Source organism: Balaenoptera musculus, chromosome X (genome assembly GCF_009873245.2).
Source record: "Balaenoptera musculus isolate JJ_BM4_2016_0621 chromosome X, mBalMus1.pri.v3, whole genome shotgun sequence".
Classification (NCBI taxonomy): domain Eukaryota; kingdom Metazoa; phylum Chordata; class Mammalia; order Artiodactyla; family Balaenopteridae; genus Balaenoptera; species Balaenoptera musculus.
In genome coordinates, this window is record NC_045806.1 from 7,232,360 (window position 1) to 7,251,778 (window position 19,419).

The window sequence follows — 19,419 nt, forward strand, 5'->3', positions numbered from 1 at the left end:
AAGATATTTCAGAAGACAGCCTTTCTGGAAATGGTTTTTCCTGTATTACCCAGAATTGGAGTGATGGCGCTTGCAGGAGTGGGGTTCCAACCTGCACTACGCATCAGCTGTTGGGCGTGGGTGTAGAAGGAACATCGTAACTGTACATCTGTATGTGGTCTGAGGCGGAAGGTCTGTTCCCTGCAGTAACCCTAACACACGAAGGGTCCGCCTTGCAGGTGGCTCGTTTCCCGGCCAGCAGCACGGTAGACAGGGCTTATTGTTTTAAAGGTAAAGCCATCCCACCTATTCCTTGGCAACTGTACTAGGAACCGCTGAAGGAATCCTTTTAGAGCTTTTGGCTCCCAGTACAGACAGACAGACAGACAGACACGTGCTTCTCTCAACCTGGCTGAGAGCATAACCCAAATGTCTACCTCCGGAGTATGGATCTAGAGGAAGAAACTGCACTTTCCAATATATGCCAATATCCTTCTAGATTCTTAGGTACCTCTGAGATGAGTATGCAGTCATTCACATTGTTGTGAAATTTAATTATTAAAAGAGCACTGTTCTTAAGCACAGTGTGCTTGCCTAGTACTCAGTACAGCCCAAACAACTTCTCCAGATGGGTTACATGAAGTCAACTTTGTTTCTGCTATAGAAGTCATCCCTCACCATATGTCCTTATGTGTTTTTCTTGTGAGCTCTGGAAAGTTACAGTACACTGTTTAATGCTGGCCACTGTACTATTTCTTTTATGCTCACAGTGGGCAGACCTTTTGAAATTTGCCCTTTGCCTCTCCTCCCTCTCATAATTCAGTTTTTTCCTTATTCTTTTTTCTGGTAGTGGATATTACCTGAGATTTTCCTGGAAAGAGTAGGATTATCTAGGACTGGATCTCCAGCCTCCCTCAGCAACTTGAATGCCCGTGAAATGGCAGCTAACCTGGAGCTGGCCAACTCAAATGGAACCTTGATCTCCTTACATGTAAACTTCAGAAAACTCAAAAGGAGTGCTTTTAAAAACATGTCTGCTTGTAGTATGAGAATTATTAGTATATATTACCAGGTAATACTGCTAACTTTAGTTGGGCTCAAATAGGCTTGCCTGTGGATCAGATACATTGAAATGAAAAATTATGAGGGCCCAGTGCATTTGCTCATTGTACATCTCTTTTATATTTATTCCTTACCTTTGACTTGGCTTGATCTACAGTAGAATGTTCCAGAAATTTCATTGGGTCTGACATCTGATTTGGCGCTAATTTATGAGTCTGCTTGGAGTGTTTCCTTGGGCTTCAGTTATATGCCTGCCATAAATTTAAATTACACTAATTGGACAGAGGTGGATGCTTAAGCCCAGTTGGATTCCTAACCCTGTTCAGCTGCATCTGTCATTAGTTTTTTCAGTGACATGATTTGGCACCATTTTCCAACACATTTTCAGGAAATTAGTTTTAAGTTAGAAAAGAACTTGCCTAATAAAGCTGCTGACATTCAGCTATTTTCTTTACCTTCTTGGGGAACTGGGCTTGAGTAAAATGTGTGCATTTAAACTATAACTTGTATATTCTTTTCTCTTCATGACTGGGGGTTATCCGATTGGTTTGGTACTTGAAGAAGGAGTCTTGGCCAGTCCTACAGCCAGGCTGACTAGTCCCGTGCTTATGTCTAGTTCAGGAAGAGCGTGGATTGGTGCAGGGCTGGCCGACGGCCCTTAACACGTGGACCGATGCCAGCTGACTGGCAGTATCTGCAGGAAGCACAGTGTTGAGAAGGATTCTGAAGTCTGGACCCAGCAGGAAGGATGCCAGCTTTGATTAGTGACATGTGCCCTGGGCACGGGACGGCGCAGTCTCAGAAGCACTCTTGCCATTCCTGTTTTAGTGAGGATCATCCCATCCGTGCCTAATGCAAGCCTCTAAGAGCTCCAAGGCCAATTAGCATCCTCCAGACCAGGCTGCACTGCCTGAAAGCAGAGGGTGTCAAACAAGCATCAAAACTCCTAGAGGGCTTGTCAAAACCCAGGTTGCCCAACCCCAGTCCGCAGAGTGTGGCATTCAGCAGGTCTGGGGTGGGGCCTGAGGCTTGCATTTGTAACAAGCTCCCAGGTGATGCTGAGGCTGCCAGTCAGGGACCCCACTTTGAGAACCGCTGCCTTAGAGGCTAGAGGGCTATGTGCACCTGCCACTTAGCTGGCCTCACAGCTCTCTGTCACCTCAGAGAAGTCTTTGGATTTTGGTTTTGGGCTCGTGTGCCAATATCTGTCCTCCACAGCGGTGGGTTCTGGTCAGGTCTGGAGTTCCTTGTTTCTGCCCGGAAACAGCCCTCATCCTTAGCCACATATAAACTTAAAGGGCTTAAAACATTCTACTCCTCCTATGAAAGGATGCTCTGAAAACACGTCACATCTCTTTCACTTACTCTGCATTCAGCACCACCTCAGGGCACCAGTCTGTCTGCCAAGCGGGCACGCGGACATTTAGGCACACGGGGAGTGACGAGAGCCATAGTTTTACACCTTGAGGATGGTCGTGCTGACACAGTGCAGCTGGCCGGTTTGCATCCACGCAGATTACCCCACACCACGTCCACTCTCACCAGGGCTGACTCCCATTCTTTCATATACTTGCTGGCGTGTTTATTCTCCATTTCATGCATTTAGCTTTTGTTGAGTATCTGCTCTCTGCCAGGCGTTTTGAATTTCCTGCGTGGTCAAGGCCTCTGGCACTATACAGAATCCAGTGATGGGCGCATTTCTCTCCTGGGGTTTTCTCAAGGCGGGCTCAGGAGTTAGGCACGGCAGAGAGGGCAGGAGGCCAGAAGCATCTCTCATGTGTCCAGCACGGTGTTTAGCTACTGCAGAGGGAGGGGGCACAGAGAGAAATGAGCCGTCTCCATCCCGCTCCAGAACAGTACACAGAGGAGACAGCACCGTGCACGTGGGCGAGTTGGGGTCTGCCAGCCTTTTGGTCAGTTCTTTGAAACAAACATGATATGGTTACTGTCATCCTGAATCTCATAGGCTGGGGCGTATGTCGCAGAGGACTTACACATCATTTTTGTTACACCTCATTTCCAGATCCTTTATTTTTGTCGTGTGAGGTTTTACTCAGTGCAATCATTCCAGTATTTATCGGACTGAGTTTCTAGAATCCGTGTGATGGTGCTGAGGATGTGTGAAGACGATGCTTTTTTCATCAAGTTCATGGATTTTTCTGTGTCCCTCTCACGCAGAGTCTCAAATATCCAGCAGCAGCTGGCCCAGTTTGAGAGCGAGTCCTGGCCGGGCATGGCCGAGGCCGACAGGGACCGGCTGCAGCTCATCAAGGAGAAGGAGGCCCTGCTTCAGGAGCTGCAGCTCATCATTCAGCAGAGGAGGCCGGCGGAGGACGTGGCGCGGCTGGAGGAGGAGCGGCGGCGCCTGGAGGAGGAGATCCAGCGCTCGCGGGCCACGTCCGTGCAGGGCGCCACGGAAAGGTGGGCTGGCCGGGCAGGCGGGGCCGGCTTCCAGCGGAGGAGCAGCTGGCAGAGCCGAAGCCTTGTTACTCAGGCAGCCACGGCCCGGCGGAAGGTGGAGGGAGCCGGTGCCTGCCGTCTGCAGGGGGTGCCCAGGGCGCCTGCCGTCCGCAGGGGGTGCCCAGGGCGCCTGCCGTCCGCAGGGGGTGCCCAGGGCGCCTGCCGTCCGCAGGGGGTGCCCAGGGCGCCTGCCGTCCGCAGGGGGTGCCCAGGGCGCCTGCCGTCCGCAGGGGGTGCCCAGGGCTCGGTCCCTATTACGAGTGGGAGGTGGTCGAGAACCGGATGGAGTAGGGAAGACCCGGGAACCCACCACTTAGACCCCGCCCACTCCCGCTGCAGGTGCCGGGTGCACCCGCCCCCTGTGTTTTCAGGACAGCGCCCGGGACAGGTGTCGGGTCTCCAGCCAGCAGGGGCCCGGAGGCAGGTGGTGGTCGGCTCCGTGACCACAGAGGAACCTCGTTCCTGACGTCAGCAGCATCTCCGTTTCCGCAGTCTACCTCTTACTTTTATCTCCGACTTTGATTTCTCGCCAGCAAAGCCTGCCCTTTTGGCAGCAGGAAGTCTCCGCTCTCTCGCGTGTCTGTTTCTGAACGTGCGTCTCTTCAGTTGGTCTTGGGGCTCTTTCCCAGCGTGGGACACATGAAGCCAGCACAGTTCCTTTGTCCTCTGTTGCTCGCCCTTTCATTGTGCGCCCTGGCTCCTGGTTTGCGTTTGCTGTGTGTGATCACAGGTGGTTGTGTGATCACCGATTGTGTGGAAGGCTGGGTCTGCTTTCCACGTTGCACAGCTGTCAGAAGTCTGGGGATATTTGCTGAGCTTTGGAAGGCCCACCGCCCATTTGATAACATACTGGCTCCTTAAAATTCACTGTATTACGAGGATCATAAGCTGTATCTCTGTGAGCATTCCCTACGTAGAGTTTAATAGTCACCTGAATTATTTGGTCAGTACAGATGCCCTTATAACGATTATTTCATCGAATGTTAGGACTGTCCTCTGTTTTTGCTGGGGGTTGTCTCTGCTTGGATATTCATTGTTAATTGACAGACAGGTCTGTGTTGTGTCCTTAGGGGCTAATGTCAGTGCTGGAGGGAAGCAGTGGTGATTGGAGAGTCCAGTGCATAGGAATGGGCGGAGAGCACGTTAGTTTGCCTGACGTGGTGGAGTGCCCTGTCACCTTGCTCAAAATAAACCCAGAGTTTATCCCTTCTGACTCTGCAACGGGACTGTGAAATGGAAGTTTCATCTGTGCTCTTGTGCTTTTGTATCATTTCAGCTTAACATCACCTTCCGTTCTCCCCATGCTGTTTTCTTGTGTATGTTTCGGGTCAGAGGGCCTGAGAGTTCTGGTTGGTTTTCTCTTAAGGGGCGTGGATTCGGTGCCACGAACACCGCATGTCCACCACATGTACCAGGACCCCACACCCATGTACCCTTGAGTGTTTCTGCCCTCGCCACGTGGAAATCCAGAGTGCAGGAGTGCTGTGGTCCCAGGGCACAAATCCATGGAACCCCATGGAGCTGGTTTTACCCTGATGCCTGGGCTCAGGGCCTGGGTCACCCAAGCTCGTTCACCTGACAGGGTCTCTTGTGGAACCAGCCTGGGAGCTGCATCCTGGGGCGCAGGGCCCTCAACTGGGACTGAATTGGCCCCAGGTGTCTCCTGAATCTGGCACTACATGGCCTTGGGCAAGGAGGGCCGTGCACAGGTGCTAATAAGCACCTTTCTGGCCAGGTGATGGGGCCAAGTGCCCCATGAGTGTTCCCTCGGCGGTGACGTTCTGGGCCTAGCGGATGCGGGCCCGTTTCTTCCTGCCGCTTGGGGCCCAGAGGCGGGGGGCTTTCCCTGGGAACAGGCTGAGGGCGTTAGAAGAGACCCGGTCTGGGAGGAGGGAGCCAGGCAGAAAGGTATGGAGGTACGCATCTCAGGGCTGACGTGTGCCAGCTGTTTGGCCAGGCCCAGTCTTTGCCCGTCTTGGTTTCAGTGGCATCATTGTCAGATGGAAAGTTTGAGCCAGGTTAGTGAGTGTTACTGGGGATTGGGGGGATGCAAGTTTTTTCCTCTTTCAAAGGAAAGAGCAATTGTTTTGTAGGGTGCCTACTTGGCCATGTGTTAAACTGCCATCATTTTGATTTGTAAACGAGAACTGCTTTGTTCTAGAAGCAAACATATTCATTTGTACATTCACTTAATAACTATTTATCGAGTGCCTATCCATGTCGGGCTCTATTCTAGGCAGTGGGCTTAGCGCTGTGGGAAAAAATTTCATTTTAGAAAATAAAGTTGAAAAAAGTAGGAAGAAAACTACCTCCAACACTGTGGCGGTTGCTTTTTTATTTTATTTGTGTGTTTTTTTGTTTTTTGGGTTTTTTTTTCACACACACACACTGTATTTTATTTTTACAAGAGATAAATAGACTGACACCAAGCATTGTACATGGATGACCACAACAAAAGCAACAATGATTGCAATTACCAAACACGAAACACACTCATACTATGTCATAATATTGACATTCAGTCCAGTAATCCTCCACTGTAACAGCTCCTTTACTTTGCAGTGAAAATTGATTTCTATATTCTTTGCCTCTGAGTCCTTGTGGGATTTTTTTTTTTTTAATTCAGACAGAAAGTCACAAAAATTATACTCATCCTCATCAGTTCACTCAGTCCCATGTAATTAATTTTTTTTTCATCTTGATCTTTTGTTAGCACTTTTATGAGTTCATCAGTTTTTCATTAGAGTTCTGAAAATGCTTATTCATTCAGTTCAGCAGTACAGTCAGTTACCAGAAACCTGTACTTGTCAGAGTCTTTTCCATGAATTTCTTGAAGATGAAAGCCTTTTATAGGAACATATTTGCAAAAGCATCAGAGTACACCCAGAACTGTCTGTAAATGACAAAAGACTTAAAAATGACCACTGTTAAAGATTTGATGAAAGTTCATAATAATGCAGTTGACAAGAAAATTAGTTATTTTTGAGATACACATTTTAAAGTAATAACTAGGATTATTACTTATAACATTATACCAGAACATATAAGATTTTTAGAAATTTCATGTAATGCCTGAAACATTTATATTAACATATTTCCATACATATTTCCATACAAATACAAATATAAGATTTTTAGAAATTTCATATAATGTCTGAAACATTTATATTAACATATTTCCATACATATTTCCATACAAATACAAATATAAGATTTTTAGAAATTTCATGTAATGTCTGAAACATTTATATTAACATATTTCCATACAAATAACCCAATGAAAGTTTAGTATTAGTTGTTTTGTTTGTTTGTTTTTTTATACTTCACGTTCTTATTAGGCATCAATTTTATACACATCAGTGTATACATGTCAATCCCAATCGCCCAGTTCAGCACACCACCATCCCCACCCCACCGCAGTTTTCCCCCCTTGGTGTCCATATGTCCGTTCTCTACATCTGTGTCTCAACTTCTGCCCTGCAAACCGGCTCATCTGTACCATTTTTCTAGGTTCCACATACATGCATTAATATACGATATTTGTTTTTCTCTTTCTGACTTACTTCACTCTGTAGGACAGTCTCTAGATCCATCCACTTCTCAACAAATGACTCAATTTCGTTCCTTTTTATGGCTGAGTAATATTCCATTGTATATATGTACCACATCTTCTTTATCCATTCGTCTGTTGATGGGCATTTAGGTTGCTTCCGTGACCTGGCTATTGTAAATAGTGCTGCAATGAACATTCGGGTGCATGTGTCTTTTTGAATTACGGTTTTCTCTGGGTATATGCCCAGTAGTGGGATTGCTGGGTCATATGGTAATTCTATTTTTAGTTTTTTAAGGAACCTCCATATTGTTCTCCATAGTGGCTGTATCAATTTACATTCCCACCAACAGTGCAAGAGGGTTCCCTTTTCTCCACACCCTCTCCAGCATTTGTTGTTTGTAGATTTTCTGATGATGCCCATTCTAACAGGAGTGAGGTGATACCTCATTGTAGTTTTGATTTGCATTTCTCTAATAATTAGTGATGTTGAGCATCTTTTCATGTGCTTCGTGGCCGTCTGTATGTCTTCTTTGGAGAAATGTCTATTTAGGTCTTCTGCCCATTTTTGGATTGGGGTGTTTGTTTCTTTGATATTGAGCTGAATGAGCTGTTTATATATTTTGGAGATTAATCCTTTGTCCGTTGATTCCTTTGCAAATATTTTCTCCCATTCTGAGGGTTGTCTTTTCGTCTTGTTTATGGTTTCCTTTGCTGTGCAAAAGCTTTGAAGTTTCATTAGGTCCCATTTGTTTATTTTTGTTTTTATTTCCATTACTCTAGGAGGTGGATCAAAAAAGATCTTGCTGTGATTTATGTCAAAGAGTGTTCTTCCTATGTTTTCCTCTAAGAGTTTTATAGTGTCCAGTCTTATATTTAGGTCTCTAATCCATTTTGAGTTTATTTTTGTGTATGGTGTTAGGGAGTATTCTAATTTCATTCTTTTACATGTAGCTGTCCAGTTTTCCCAGCACCACTTATTGAAGAGACTGTCTTTTCTCCATGGTATATCTTTGCCTCCTTTGTCATAGATTAGTTGACCATAGGTGCGTGGGTTAATCTCTGGGCTTTCTATCTTGTTCCATTGATCTATGTTTCTGTTTTTGTGCCAGTACCATATTGTCTTGATTACTGTAGCTTTGTAGTATAGTCTGAAGTCAGGGAGTCTGATTCCTCCAGCTCCATTTTTTTGCCTCAAGACTGCTTTGGCTATTCGGGGTCTTTTGTGTCTCCATACAAATTTTAAGATGATTTGTTCTAGCTCCGTAAAAAATGCCATTGGTAATTTGATAGGGATTGCATTGAATCTGTAGATTGCTTTGGGTAGTATACTCATTTTCACAATGTTGATTCTTCCAATCCAAGAACATGGTATATCTCTCCATCTGTTGGTATCATCTTTAATTTCTTTCATCAGTGTCTTATAGTTTTCTGCATACAGGTCTTTTGTCTCCCTAGGTAGGTTTATTCCTAGGTATTTTATTCTTTTTGTTGCAATGGTAAATGGGAGTGTTTCCATAATTTCTCTTTCAGATTTTTCATCATTAGTGTATAGGAATGCAAGAGATTTCTGTGCATTAATTTTGTATCCTGCAACGTTACCATATTCATTCATTAGCTCTAGCAGTTTTCTGGTGGCAGTTTTAGGATTCTCTATGTATAGTATCATGTCATCCGCAAAGAGTGACAGTTTTACTTCTTCTTTTCCAATTTGTATTTCTTTTATTTCTTTTTCTTCTCTGATTGCCGTGGCTAGGCCTTCCAAAACTATGTTGAATAATAGTGGTGAGAGTGGACATCCTTGTCTCGTTCCTGATCTTACAGGAAATGCTTTCAGTTTTTCACCATTGAGAATGATGTTTGCTGTGGGTTTGTCGTATATGGCCTTTATTATGTTGAGGTAGGTTCCCTCTATGCCCACTTTCTGGAGAGTTTTTATCATAAATGGGTGTTGAATTTTGTCAAAAGCTTTTTCTGCATCTATTGAGATGATCATGTGGTTTTTATTCTTCAATTTGTTAATATGGTGTATCACATTGATTGATTTGCGTATATTGAAGAATCCTTGCATCCCTGGGATAAATCCCACTTGATCATGGTGTATGATCCTTTTAATGTGTTGTTGGATTCTGTTTGCTAGTATTTTGTTGAGGATTTTTGCATCTATATTCATCAGTGATATTGGTCTGTAATTTTCTTTTTTTGTAGTGTCTTTGTCTGGTTTTGGTATCAGGGTGATGGTGGCCTCATAGAATGAGTTTGGGAGTGTTCCTTCCTCTGCAATTTTTTGGAAGAGTTTGAGAAGGATAGGTGTTAGCTCTTCTCTAAATGTTTGATAGAATTCACCTGTGAAGCCATCTGGTCCTGGACTTTTGTTTGTTGGAAGATTTTTAATCACAGTTTCAATTTCATTACTTGTGATTGGTCTGTTCATATTTTCTGTTTCTTCCTGGTTCAGTCTTGGAAGGTTATACCTTTCTAAAAATTTGTCCATTTCTTCCAGGTTGTCCATTTTATTGGCATAAAGTTGCTTGTAGTAGCCTCTTAGAATGCTTTGTATTTCTGCGGTGTCTGTTGTAACTTCTCCTTTTTCATTTCTGATTTTATTGATTTGAGTCCTCTCCCTCTTTTTCTTGATGAGTCTGGCTAATGGCTTATCAATTTTGTTTATCTTCTCAAAGAACCAACTTTTAGTTTTATTGATCTTTGCTATTGTTTTCTTTGTTTCTATTTCATTTATTTCTGCTCTGATCTTTATGATTTCTTTCCTTCTGCTAACTTTGGGTTTTGTTTGTTCTTCTTTCTCTAGTTTCTTTAGGTGTAAGGTTAGATTGTTTACTTGAGATTTTTCTTGTTTCTTTAGGTAGGCTTGTATAGCTATAAACTTCCCTCTTAGAACTGCTTTCGCTGCATCCCATAGGTTTTGGGTCGTCGTGTTTTCATTGTCATTTGTCTCTAGGTATTTTTTTATTTCCTCTTTGATTTCTTCAGTGATCTCTTGGTTATTTAGTAACGTATTGTTTAGTCTCCATGTGTTTGTCTTTTTTACGTTTTTTTCCCTGTAATTCATTTCTAATCTCATAGCGTTGTGGTCAGAAAAGATGCTTGATATGATTTCAATTTTCTTAAATTTACTGAGGCTTGATTTGTGACCCAAGATGTGATCTATCCTGGAGAATGTTCCGTGCGCACTTGAGAAGAAAGTGTAATCTGCTGTTTTTGGATGGAATGTCCTATAAATATCAATTAAATCTATCTGGTCTATTGTGTCATTTAAAGCTTCTGTTTCCTTACTTATTTTCATTTTGGATGATCTGTCCATTGGTGTAAGTGAGGTGTTAAAGTCCCCCACTATGATTGTGTTACTGTCAATTTCCTCTTTTATAGCTGTTAGCAGTTGCCTTATGTATTGAGGTGCTCCTATGTTGGGTGCATATATATTTATAATTGTTATATCTTCTTCTTGGATTGATCCCTTGATCATTATGTAGTGTCCTTCCTTGTCTCTTGTAACATTCTTTATTTTAAAGTCTATTTTATCTGATATGAGTATAGCTACTCCAGCTTTCTTTTGATTTCCATTTGCATGGAATATCTTTTTCCATCCCCTCACTTTCAGTCTGTATGTGTCCCTAGGTCTAAAGTGGGTCTCTTGTAGACAGCATATATATGGGTCTTGTTTTTGTATCCATTCAGCCAGTCTATGTCTTTTGGTTGGGGCATTTAATCCATTCACGTTTAAGGTAATTATCGATATGTATGTTCCTATGACCATTTTCTTAATTGTTTTGGGTTTGTTTTTGTAGGTCCTTTTCTTCTGTTGTGTTTCCCACTTAGAGAAGTTCCTTTAGCATTTGTTGTAGAGCTGGTTTGGTGGTGCTGAATTCTCGTAGCTTTTGCTTGTCTGTAAAGCTTTTGATTTCTCCATCAAAGCTAAATGAGATCCTTGCCGGGTAGAGTAATCTTGGTTGTAGGTTCTTCCCTTTCATCACTTTAAGTATATCATGCCACTCCCTTCTGGCTTGTAGAGTTTCTGCTGAGAAATCAGCTGTTAACCTTATGGGAGTTCCCTTGTATGTTATTTGTCGTTTTTCCCTTGCTGCTTTCAATAATTTTTCTTTGTCTTTAATTTTTGCCACTTTGATTACTATGTGTCTCGGCGTGTTTCTCCTTGGGTTTATCCTGTATGGGACTCTCTGTGCTTCCTGGACTTGGGTGGCTATTTCCTTTCCCATGTTAGGGAAGTTTTCGACTATAATCTCTTCAAATATTTTCTCTGGTCCTTTCCCTCTCTCTTCACCTTCTGGGACCCCTATAATGCGAATGTTGTTGCGTTTAATGTTGTCCCAGAGGTCTCTTAGGCTGTCTTCATTTCTTTTCATTCTTTTTTCTTTAGTCTGTTCCGCAGCAGTGAATTCCACCATTCTGTCTTCCAGGTCACTTATCCGTTCTTCTGCCTCAGTTATTCTGCTATTGATTCCTTCTAGTGTAGTTTTCATTTCAGTTATTGTATTGTTCATCTCTGTTTGTTTGTTCTTTAATTCTTCTAGGTCTTTGTTAATCAATCTTTGCCTCCATTCTTATTCCGAGGTCCTGGATCATCTTCACTATCATTATTCTGAATTCTTTTTCTGGAAGGTTGCCTATCTCCACTTCATTTAGTTGTTTTTCTGGGGTTTTTTCTTGTTCCTTCATCTGGTACATAGCCCTCTGCCTTTTCATCTTGTCTATCTTTCTGTAACTGTGGTTTTTGGTCCACAGGCTGCAGGATTGTAGTTTTTCTTGCTTCTGCTGTCTGCCCTCTGGTGGTTGAGGCTATCTAAGAGGCTTGATGGGAGGCTCTGGTGGTGGGTAGAGCTGACTGTTGCTGTGGTGGTCAGAGCTCAGTAAAACTTTAATCCACTTGACTGTTGATGGGTGGGGCTGGGTTCCCTCCCTGTTGGTTGTTTTGCCTGAGGCAACCCAACACTGGAGCCTACCTGGGCTCTTTGGTGGGGTTAATGGCAGACTCTGGGAGGGTTCACGCCAAGGAGCACTTCCCAGAACCTCCGCTGCCAGAGTCCTTGTCCCCACAGTGAAACAGAGCCACCCCCCGCCTCTGCAGGAGACCCCCCAACACCAGCAGGTAGGTCTGGTTCAGTCTCCCTCAGGGTCACTGCTCCTTCCCCTGGGTCCCGATGCGCACACTACTTTGTGTGTGCCCTCCCAGAGTGGGGTCTCTGTTTCCCCCAGTCCTGTCGAAGTCCTGCAATCAATTCCCACTAGGCTTCAAAGTCTGATTCTCTAGGAATTCCTCCTCCCGTTGCCGGACCCCCAGGTTGGGAAGCCTGACGTGGGGCTCAGAACCTTCACTCCAGTGGGTGGACTTCTGTGGTATAAGTGTTTGCCAGTCTGTGAGTCACCCACCCAGCAGTTATGGGATTAGATTTTACTCTGATTGTGCCCCTCCTACCGTCTCACTGTGGCTTCTCCTCTGTCCTTGGACGTGGGGTATCCTCCTTGGTGAAGTCCAGGGTCTTCCTGTCAATGATTGTCCAGCAGCCAGTTGTGATTCTGGTGCTCTCGCAAGAGGGAGTGAGAGCACGTCCTTCTACTCCGCCATCTTGGTTAATCCTCTCTCAGCTGCTCTTATTTGTGTTTCATCTTTTAATTCTGTAGATTTTAGAATTGCATGTAGTTTTGCCTGGAAGGGGGCTTAGAATGAGGGAATCTGATTTGTTCCAAGGAACTCCAGTAGATTACTGCATGCTGTGCATTTGTATCCATATTCTAGTCTAGTCTCCCATCCATCTGTTCATCCACCCACACCCCTCCTCCCACACACCTCAACCACCATCCGTGTGCCCGTCTGCCTGTCTGCTGTCTGTCCGTCCAATCCACCTGTTCACCTGTCCGTCTGCCTGTCCTTCCTCCCACCCCTGCATCTGTCAGTCCATCCAGCCACCCACCCATTGACTTATCCATCCATCTTTCCACCCATCCATCCACGCATGCGTCCATCCATCCACGCATCCATCCACCCACCCATCCATTCATCCGCCTATCCACCCATGTGCTGAACTTCTACAGTGTATCAGGCACTGTTCAGGCGGCCAGTGGTACATTTTTAAGCAAGACAAAAACAGTCTGTTATCTTGGTGTTTATGACCTTGGATGTGCTTTTTTAGAATTTAGTCATTGACACCTCAATCAGTTTGGGGGAATTTACAGTTGAATTTCTTATTAGGAAAATATACTTGGCATCTTTGAAATCCACCAGTGGACTGTTTTTGTACCTACAGGATTCTACTTCAGGAAAAAAGAAACTGTCTCCTGATGCAGCTGGAAGAAGCCACCCGCCTAACGTGCTATCTCCAGTCCCAGTTACAAAGGTGGGTAACTTGTTATCATCTTATAACGACGTGGCCGTGAACTTCACAGTTCCCTTTAGCTTGGCTTTCTCTCCCAGAACTTAGAACCTGCAGTGGTTGTAAACACTGGACAGGAAAGTGTGGATACACGATATTTTTCAGAGGAGCTGCTCGTATATGATCCAAGGAATATGAGCAGCAAGTGTGACTTCAGAGTAATGAATCATTTATCGAAGGATTTTGTAACTCACAGCATCAGGAGTGTATATATCCATCTACATAGATGCACACATACCCTTTTAATTATTTTTTAAAGGCCTGAATATCTTTAAAATCAGATTTGGATGCTCAGTAAGAGCTCCAGTTTTCAAGCACTTACCGTATCGTGAAGTGTAGTGTTAAGGGCTTTCTGTGTATTATTTTCTCAGTTCTCCTCCTCACAGTGCCTTGAGGCAGGAACCGCTATCATCCCAGCGCCGGGTGAGAAGGTGGGAGGCTGGGAAAGGGCAAAGCCCGTGACCAAATCAAATGCATTCAGCTAGTCTTGAGTTTGAGCTGGAACTTGAACTCGAGCAAGAGCCCTTGGCAAGAGCCCTTGACGTTAACTACTGCTCTCTACTGACAATCAAAGAAACAAAGGAAATATTCACGAAGGGGCGGTGGTGGAGGGGTGTCTTAAAACGCTCCGAGGTGTTGAAGAGGCGCCGGGTGAACGGGCCCGAGGCAGTTTTGCTCCTCGTGGAGCAGACCGGAGGCTCGGCTCGCGGTGGGGACGAGCAGGCTCCAGCCGCGGGCTCCAGGCTGCTCTTCTCGTTTCAGCCTGTCCGCCAGCACCCTGACCGTCTCCTCGGGGAGCAGCCGCGGCTCCCTGGCCTCCAGCCGCGGCTCCCTGGCCTCCAGCCGGGGCTCCCTGAGCTCCGTCAGCTTCACCGACATCTACGGCCTCCCGCAGTACGAGAAGCCCGACGCCGAGGGCGGCCCGCTCCTGCGCTTCGACCTCGTCTCCTTCGACTCCCTGGGCCGGGACGCCCCCTTGGCGGACGCCCCGGGCCCCGCGGGCCTGCACAAACAGAGGCGCTCCCTGGACACGCCGCAGTCCCTGGCGTCCCTGTCCTCGCGCTCCTCCCTGTCCTCGCTGTCCCCGCCCAGCTCGCCCTTGGACACGCCCTTCCTCCCGGCCTCGCGAGACTCGCCCCTGGCCCAGCTCGGGGACGCCTTCGAGGTGGCGGGCCTGGGCGCCCTGGACAGGCTGCGCGCTCAGGCCTCCGCCTTGGGGGACGAAGACCCGCCGGGCGCGGCGTCCCTGCCGCCGCACGGGTGCCCCGGGGACGGGGAAGGACCTCGCGAGCGAGGACCCCAAGCGGCTGCCGCTCCCACGGCTGCACGTATGTCCTGATGGGTCCGGTGGGTGCCCCGGGACCGGGGAGGAAAGGTCTCGAGTTCAGGGAGGAAGCCGCGTGCATGCGCACGGAAGCCGGCTGGCTCTGCTGTGGCCTAGTGAGCCCTCAGCTTAGGACCCGCCAGGGCAAGAGGATGCCCGCACGCCCGCTCGCGCGTTCTGCGTGCTTTTGCCCTGGGTCCTTGAAATGTCATGGAAACTGGCAGAGTAGTCTTTCCCAGGCATTTGGCTTGTTCTCAGAATATACTTAATTGTCGAAAATGAGACAGTTCCTCCACATTCGGAGGCTGCTGAAGAAGTACTCGGGCCTTCGTGAGCTCTCCAGGGCGTGTGCCCAGATGCAGCGTTCTGTGTGTGCCCGTCTCAGACCAGCCCTGGGACTGCTGTCTGGCTGTGGCCCGGCAGAAAGCTCTACTTCCGTTGGCCCTGTGACTTCATCTCGTCATCCTTTGTCCTTGTACTTTTTGGTTTTTTTTGGCTGCGTTGAGTCTTCGTTGCTGCGCGCGGGTTTTCTCTAGCTGCAGGGAGCGGGCGCTACTCTTCATTGCGGTGCGCGGGCTTCTCATTGCGGTGGTTTCTCTTGTTGCGGAGCACGGGCTCTAGGCGCACGGGCTTCAGTCCTTGTGGCACGCGGTCTCTAGAGCGCAGGCTCAGTAGTTGTGGCGCACGGGCTTAGTTGCTCCGCGGCATGTGGGATCTTCCAGGACCAGGGCTCGAACCCGTGCCCCCTGCATTGGCAGGCAGATTCTTAACCACTGTGCCACCAGGGAAGCCCTGTCCTTGTACTTTTCAAGAACATAATTCTGTCACGGAGGGAGTGAAAATATCAGTCCTTTCTACCGAATCGATTTCTCTGCTGCTCTTCAAATCCAGAAACATGTAGCCATGAGAATTTCATCCGTCCAGTTGGTGTTAATTCAGCTTCTGCTTGGTGCCAGCGTCTGTCAGCTTGTAGCCCACATGGAAAACCAAATTGCTGTTCTGGGGAGTATTCTGGCTGATGGCTGGTGCACAAAGCAGAGTCTGGGCTTCACCCCTCCTTATCTTCACCCCGAGTGCTTTTGTGAGCCAACCGCTAGCGACTTTAACTTCCTTCATTTTTAGAGAAGATCAGAACAGGCCTCTCATTCCTGAAGTTCAGCCCACTTAAGTTTTATTTGCACAGCAAAACTGTTTTTAGACATTCCATTTAGGCGAACACTAGATAACTTGTATAGCATAGTGGATCTCAACCAGGGGTGTTTTTGACCCCTGGAGATACTTGGCAGACACTTTCAGTTGTCACACTTTGGAGCTGGTGGGGTGCTACTGGCATCTGGTAGGTGGAGACCAGGGGCAAGGCTCAGCATCCTACAGTGCACAGCATGGTCCCCATCTTGGCTCGAATGATCCAGCCAAGATGTCAAGAGTGCCGAGGCTGAGAAACCCTAGTTATGTACTGTTAAGCAGTCAGCAGCAAAAGGTGGAAATAAAACGTGAATACAAAACCAGGGTGATGTAGCAGAAATGGCTTCGAACTAGCAGCTTATACCCAGATTCTGTTCCCTGCCCTGTTGACTCACTAGCTGTGCGACCTTGAGCGCAACCTTAGATGGAGCTGAGTCTCAGCTTCTGTGCCCTTGAATGAGGTGATCTTTATGGGCTCTTCCATTCACCACCATTCTGTTACCTGTCGGGTTTTTTTATGTGTACCCGTGCGGGTTATTATATATATGTAAGATAATAGTCTCTTGTAGCATTTATGTGTTTAACCAGAGATCCATTATGTTCTGCGGCAGCCCCGGGCCTTTTTGGCATCTCTGTTATTTTGGTGTCTCCCCCTCTGCGTTTGCAAACACACCTTTCATATCCCCAGATACGTTATTTCTGTAATTCACATCACATGTACAGGGGAACTTTATTCACTTTGTTCTTTGTTGTAATCGCAGGTTCAGTGCTCCATGTTTATTCAAAAAAGAAAATACAAAATAAGGACTGAATCGTGCATCTGTTGTTGCTTGAGCTTCCTCTTCTCAGTGTCCACCCCCCCATACCAACTTTTCTTTAAAGGCTGAGATACAACAGTGTCTGTCTACTTATGCAGAAAATCCACACAAGGTCCAGCACCGCTTTTGGTCCAGGGGAAAGACTGGGTGGGAAGGAGAAGAGCTGACTTAATTTCTGATCCTGATTTCTTTATTTTTCTTTCCTACTTTGTGGTGGATGTTACTTACAGTACTTCAAGCTTCTTAGACTGGGAGGTCTTTGCCTATGGTGTGGTCAGATACTGCCACCTGGTGGTGCGTTCATATATGACACTCTGAGTAGAATACAAACTAGAGGTACCTGACTTAGTGAATGGGTCTTGGTAAGTGCTCTCGCAGGGCTGGGTTGGGTGAGCAGCTTCAGGCATGGAAACAGGGTGACTCCTTGCCTCCCTTGATGCTTATGAAGCCTAGAGTCATCGCAGCTTCATAAAGTTGGCGAGGATCTCAATACTCGTTATATTAACCCCACCCCTCATTTATGACGCCCGAGGTCACGTAGTTCCCTCCACTCTCCAGTCTGACTAAGAACAGTACAGTCTAAGTTTGACTCCAGCAAGCTTTAGCGAGAAAAATTTTTAGTAACATAAAATTCAGAATTGCCCATTGTGTTTTAAATCAACCTGAGGGGACAGAAGGTGGGGCAGGGGAGTGGGGAAATAAACTGTCATCTTTAACCGTTTTTACATGTTTACTACAATTTTATCTTCCCCACATTTTAAAAGTCAAATGTGTCATGATTTTGAAATCCATTCCTATTTTCATTTCCCACTGATATTTGCTAATATAAGTCCGTAAATATTTTGACCTTGTTCATCTGTTTATTGATGTTTTTTATTACATTCATACCCTGTTTAAAATTGTTGGCTTAAATTCTACAGTTTTTTCACTTTGTGCTTTTTTTTTTTTTATCTCTTTTCTCATGCGGCTCGACAGAAACGTTCACTGTAAGTGACCTTGGACTTCTCCTTCGCCTTGCTGGTCAGGCTGTGCCACATCTTTGTGCAGTGAATCAATGTATTTAGGATGGTCAGGGTGTGGTCAAGAAGGGCATAGCTCATAGCTGTGCTTTAATGTAGCTCAACAGTTGCTCTTATTATTGTTGTTGTCGTTTGAACGGTATTCATCCTGGCTATGAAAGTTGTGTAAGAACTTTTCTAAGAGCTTGACGTATTTTTTTCTTCCTTGCGTTTTTTCCCAGACTTTAACGCTTTCATTATTTTAGTATGCCAGCTGGCAGCTTTGCCCACGGTGTGATTTTCCTTATACTTTCCTCCCTTTTGTCAAGCAGCGTTGCTGTCCTTAGGTCTCAGTGTCTGTGTGTCTGTGTTCAATGATGGAAGGGTCAGAGGTTTCTGAAATGAATGTGTGGAAGCTTGTTTATTCCTTACTTCACTGGCGTTGCTCCCCACTTTCCGTCTCGTTGCCTTGAAGCCCAAGAGCAGACGGTTGCGGTGTGTACTGGGGGATGTGCCGCGTGCTTTCTTTCTCACCCAGGGCAGGTGCTGACCGTACCTCCTTCTGTCAACTCCTGCATCCAGTTGCTCCGTGAATGTGCTAAGCCCAGGATCACTGAGGGTTGATTCCCCCATTTCCTGTCTCTCTTCATCCACTTTCATTGCAATGAGAGAGAAATTTTGTCAGTCACACCACTGGGTTGCCTGGAAGTTACCTGGATCGTTGTGCGGTGTTACTTCCTTAAAGGCGTGTAAGGCCGAGTGTCAGGGCTGGGAATGGAAGTAGTGAGCCGTTGTGTTTGATGGGGTTCCATGCAGCAAACTGAGGGGTTCTCTCTGCAGTTCAGAGCTGGGGGCTCTGGGTCCTTCCATGGGGGCGGGGGTGACGAGCAGAGCTGGACTTGGGAGTCGTCATCTACGATCTGAGAGTCGGTGCCTCCGGCCGCCCCAGAACGGAGCCAGCTTCTGCCCCTGACTGAGGTGGAGCCGGTGGCCCCCACGCTGGGCGCTGCAGACCTTTGAAAGGTCGGCTTTTGTCTGCCGTTAACATCGTGAGACCAAAGGCCACAGCCCTGTCTGTTCTGTACCCCGATGAATGTGTTTGGGTTTAATTGTTGCTGTGAATAATAATTTGGCTGAAAAGAGAGATGGTCATTGGTGGACTCGCTATTTCCCTCAACTCAGGGGTGCACAGGTGTCTAGATTTTCAATTTCTAGAGCTTAGATGGCCGGAGAACATAGACAAGAGGGGTCTGCATTATTAATAAGAAGCATTGTGATGCCAGAGTGAGGCTCAGTTTGGGGCTTCGTGGTTTAAGCCTGTGTTCTAACCGTGTGTGCCTCTCTCAGAAGCGTTGAGGTTCCTGTGTCCGTCGCCACATTTAGCAGCGGGAGACGACATGCCTGTTTCTATTGCTTTTATTAAAAGGAGCTTGTTGCTGTGAGGGAAGGAGTAGAAAGAGTTGATGAAATGGTAAAAGGGAAAATGTCAGTGGTTGTCTTGGGCTCTTGGTTAAAATAGATACAAGACAAAAATAAGCTGCCCAGTGATGGTCCTTTCTAATCCCAGGAGACAGTTCTGGAAGCCAGCCTGGCCCCAGGGCTACTGAGGAGGGCGCTGCAGTTAGAGCGGCAGAGG

At 46.4% G+C, this 19,419-nt stretch overlaps 1 protein-coding gene across 12 annotated transcripts in view; it reads left to right on the top strand.

Moving 5' to 3' along the window:
* Nucleotides 1-19,419, top strand: part of WWC3 (WWC family member 3) — a 130,929-nt gene that overhangs the window by 88,726 nt on the left and 22,784 nt on the right. For all 12 annotated transcript variants that reach the window (XR_005018320.1, XM_036839691.1, XM_036839690.1 and 9 more), the window contains 3 exons: nucleotides 3,220-3,462; nucleotides 13,333-13,422; nucleotides 14,221-14,786. Coding sequence is in view for 11 of the 12 variants with exons in the window: in XM_036839691.1 (XP_036695586.1) it covers nucleotides 3,220-3,462; nucleotides 13,333-13,422; nucleotides 14,221-14,786 (899 nt within the window). In the remaining variant the exon portion in view is untranslated. The remainder of the gene's footprint in view (nucleotides 1-3,219; nucleotides 3,463-13,332; nucleotides 13,423-14,220; nucleotides 14,787-19,419) is intronic.